Source organism: Myotis davidii, unplaced genomic scaffold (assembly GCF_000327345.1).
Source record: "Myotis davidii unplaced genomic scaffold, ASM32734v1 scaffold337, whole genome shotgun sequence".
Taxonomy (NCBI): Eukaryota; Metazoa; Chordata; class Mammalia; order Chiroptera; family Vespertilionidae; genus Myotis; species Myotis davidii.
Window position 1 is genome coordinate 12,875 of NW_006288250.1, and position 4,651 is coordinate 17,525.

General features: G+C 39.5%; 1 protein-coding gene across 1 annotated transcript in view; it reads right to left on the reverse strand.

Moving 5' to 3' along the window:
• LOC102755735 (gephyrin) overlaps positions 1–4,651 on the reverse strand; it is a gene marked incomplete at its 3' end in the record, with an annotated part of 348,549 nt that overhangs the window by 9,004 nt on the left and 334,894 nt on the right. The window contains exons 18-19 of the mRNA XM_006760102.1: positions 4,126–4,184; positions 3,125–3,278 (exon numbers count right to left, since the gene is read on the reverse strand). Of these exons, the coding sequence (XP_006760165.1) occupies positions 3,125–3,278; positions 4,126–4,184 (213 nt within the window). The remainder of the gene's footprint in view (positions 1–3,124; positions 3,279–4,125; positions 4,185–4,651) is intronic.

Sequence of the window (4,651 nt, forward strand, 5' to 3'; positions counted from 1 at the left end):
CCCGACCAGGGGCTGCACCTAGGGATTGGGCCTGCCCTCTGCCACCCGGGAGCAGGCCTAAGCCAGCAGGTCATTATCTCCCGAGGGGTCCCAGACTGCGAGAGGGCACAGGCTGGGCTGAGGGACACCCCCCCACCCCCTGCCCCTGAGTGCACAAATTTTTGTGCACTGGGCCTCTAGTTTATCAATAAAGAGATGACATCATCAAGAGTCAAAATTAGGCTTTGGCTTGATAGCTCAGTTGGTTAGAGTGTCATACACCAAGGTTGCAGGTTCGATCCCTTGTCAGGGCACATATAAGAATCAACCATTGAATGTATAAATAAGTGGGACAACAAATAGATGTTTCTCTCTTTCTCCTTTTCTCTCTCTCTCAAATCAATCAATAAATAAAAGAAGTTTAGAAAATGAGTCAAAATTAGAAAATACAACTGGGAAATATAAAGGTTGATAAAAAGGTGGAAGATACAATTGCCCCCTAAGTGTAAAACTTGCATACCCTGTCTTCCATTAATACTCACTTCCTAGGTGACTTTAGTCTCATGATTTTAAACACTATGTACCAGTATATATCTTAAAAAAAGGGAATAAAACCCCTTCTGTTTATATGCTGATAACTTCCAAATGTGTATCTTTAGCTCTGTCTTTTTCTAAGCCCCAGGCTAAATATCTTATTGCCTCCTGGATATTTCTATTAGGATCTCTAATAAGTATCTCAAATTTAACATGTCCAAAATAGAATCCCTGATTTCTACTGCCTAAATCTTTCTCACGTGGATAAATAAATGATAACTATCCTTAGAACTGCTCAGGTAAAAAAGTTTGGAGTTCATCTTGACTTCTCACTTTTTCTTACATTCTGTTTTGAATTTACTAACAAATCCTATTGGCTTTATCTTCAAAATATATCCTGGATCTGATTACTCCTTACCATCTCCATTGCTACCACTCTGGTCCAAATCTCTTGCTGAAATATTGCAGATACTGCTAACTAGTCTCCCTGCTTTTTTTCCCTTTCCTTCCTATATGACATACCATATAGAAGCCAGAGTAAACATTTAAAATTTTAAGACATGTTATATTTTAAAAAAAGACATGTTATATTCCACATTATGTTTTCCTTCCTCAAAATGAGCTATTATAATAAACTAGAGGCCCGGTGCACAAAATTCGTGCATGGGAGGGGGGGTTCCCTCAGCCCGGCCTGCACCCTTTCTAATCTGGGACTCCTGTGGGATCAGGCCTAAACTGGCAGTCGGACATCTCTCTTGCAATCCGGGACTGTTGGCTCCTAACTGTTCACCTGCCTGCCTGCCTTATCTCCCCTAACCAACCTGCTTGCCTGATCGCCCCTAACTGCCTCTGCTTGCCCCTCTGCCTGCCTGATCGCCCTTAACTGCTCTCCCCGACTGGTCTGATCACCCCTAACCACTCTCCCGTGCCGGCCTGATCACCCTTAACCTCTCTGCCTGCTGGCCTGATTGCCCTAACCGCCTCTGCCTTGGCCCCCGCCACTGTGGCTTTGTTCGGAAGGATGTCTGGAAGGACGTCCAGAAGATGTCCAGTCTATCTGGTCTAATTAGCATATTACCCTTTTATTAGTATAGATGATTGTTTCTATTACCTCTCCACCCTCATCTCCTTTTACTTTGCTCCTTTCCCTCTATACTTCAGCCACGGTGACATATTTGCTGTTCCTCAAACATGACCTTACTTCAGGGCTTTTCTGTTTGTTCCTGCTGTTTGGAACACAATTCCTTTCATATGATATATGCTCTCAATGCTTTCTGATTTCTACTTTATCAGTGAGGCCTAATTACCCTATATAAAATAGAAGACTCTATCAATCAGGTCCATACAAGAAAACCAAAAGTCCTCTAGGTATGGAGGGGAAGTTGGAGAAAGGAGAATTTAATACAGGGAATTGGTTACAGATGTATTGGTTACCAAAGATCAGCAAGTGTGGGAAGTCACCATCATCCCTAGGGATGTTGGGGGAAAGTATTACTTAGAGTCAAGGAGCTTATACCTCTGGTAATTTCTTTCCACCTTCTAATATCATGTTAATGCATCCCAAGGGCAAAACCTAACTGGACCATAGCTGGAAAGACAGCCTGGGAAATAGAGTTTTCATGCTTCTTGCCTTATTGTTTAGGGAGAGTATAAAAGAGCTAATTTGAGGGAAGTTTCAACATATAGTATCTAGCATTACCTCTTCTACCACCACTCTTTATCATCTGACCCTTTCTTTTTCTTCATGTAATTTATCACTGTTTACTGAATACCCCTCTCCTAACCTACTTGCTTGCTGCTATATTCCCAGTGGTCAGAACCATGCCTGGCATCAGTATGGCACCATACTAAGGGGTAAAGGGTGGTGGGAGTGGTCTGCCCCAGTGGAGAGGAGCATTTTATCCCTGGTATTGTGTAGAGAAAAAAACAAAAACCCGATTATCAAACTCTGCCATAAAGATCACATGGAATTTTAGCAGGAACAGGCTAGCCATGGTATCCCAATTCATTGAATTCTTTCCCACACAGAGGTGGCCTACATCATAGCAGTAGAGAGGGCACAATTCATTGTCCTAATAGACCAGCGGTTCTCAACCTGTGTGTCGTCAACCTGTGGGTAGCGACCCCTTTGGGGGTACAATGACCCTTTCACAGGGGTCGCCTAAGTCCATTGGAAAACACATATATAATTACATATTGTTTTTGTGATTAATCACTATGCTTTAATTATGTTCAATTTGTAACAATAAAAACACATCCTGCATATCAGATATTTACATTAGGATTCATAACAGTAGCAAAATTACAGTTATGATGCAGCCGTAATAGACTAAGTACTGAGTTTGTACAGCTGAATATCTATAGCTATCAGTCAACATTCTTTGCATGTGTGGAAAGACCATTGTTTCAGTCTAATAAATGGAAGAGATTATTTATATGTAATTTCTACTTCTTCCTTCTCATATTCTGTACTTGAACTATCCTGAGGCCAATTTTTATTTCTTAGTTATAGGAATGTGGTAATAGTTATAATCCACAATCTTCTATTTGTAACATAGATGTTAGAAACAGTTTTATCTCAAAGTCCCCTTCACTTGACCTCCTTTTTTACCTCATTCCCTGTTGACATGACTGCAACCACTGGAAACTTATTAACTTCAACCTCCGTGACACCTACAGTTGCTAGAAGACCAATCTCTGAGGGGCCCATGTGCGTTCCTTTGGCCAACACGCATTCCCCTCTTTTAATGTCATGGCCGATGGGTCTGAAAGTCAAAGCAGAACCATAAGCACGATGAGTAAGAATAATATTTTCACTCAGAGGGAAACTTTAGTGTCAGAGAAGGAGGACACTCAGGGGAGAAAAATATTAACAGATGGGGCAGGAGCAGAGTAATGAAATGAAGAGGTTCTAAAACCTGCATACTTCTTAAATTAAAAATATTAAATCATACAACAGAAGACAGAAATAGAATTTATATCTATTACTGCTAAACAGGAATATGTTATTTCACATTTGAAAATTACTTTATAAATTGCTTTGTACCACATTTCTGTCAAAACGCCAATTGCAAACTTTCTTTGATATAAGGCAAGAAATTATATGGAGTTAATGATAAAAAGTCTACAGCCTGTTAGTTTTGTGGTAAGGAGAAAAATACTAATAAGATTAGAGTCAAAGAGATAATTTCTATTCGAGTCACTTAGGTTGGTCCAGTTATGTGTCTGCATAAGTCCATTCACCTTGGCCTCCTGACATAAGGATGGGAGAAGCACAGCTTTGCCACAAGGAGATTTGACAAATTAGTATTAATGAAATCAGGGTAAATATAGTCCATTGTAACAAAGATCATTTAAAATATGTGCCCTTCTTAAGGTAGGACAGTGGTCTCGTCTTTGCTTTTGATTATTTCATTTGCCTCTACCATCGCCATGAAAATGTAGGCAGAGCAGATATGGACTGTAGAGTTCAGAAAATTCATTTCCTACTTGTTAAAAAACCTGAAAGATAATGGTTGACTGAACTGTGGATTTACGATAGCCATTCTTCCCTGAGTTCATGAACATGCAGAAACAAAAGTTGGCTATACATTTTATATGTTATGAACTTACCTGATATCTTGGCCTGGCCGAGCTTGCACCAGAATTCGTACTTCAAGTTCTTCGGTGCCCTATAATAAGAGGAAGTCATGCAATTTCAAACAGAACAATCAACAGAATTTCTGATCAGTGGAATTTAGCTACATCAGATAGGCCCAGAATATATACAAATAAAGAGAAACAAAAAAACATTTGGTAAACACTTTGACATGATAAATTTCTACCATAGGTTCCTGCAAAATTAGGTTTGATGCCAAGGACTCAATAAAATATTTTTATACTTTGAAAAAATATACCAATTAAAATAGTGAATCTTACTTCGTAAGTAGCATTCTCAAGGAAAAATAATTTTATATATATTATTTATATGTAATGTTTGTATGGAAAAATCCTATCTAATAAAAGAGAAACATGGTAATTGATGTACAACCGCTACCCTTCCCATTGGCTAATCAGCGAGATATGCAAATTAACTGCCAGCCAAGATGGCGGCTGGCAGCCAGGCAGCTTGAAACTAACATGAGGCTTGCTTGCTTCA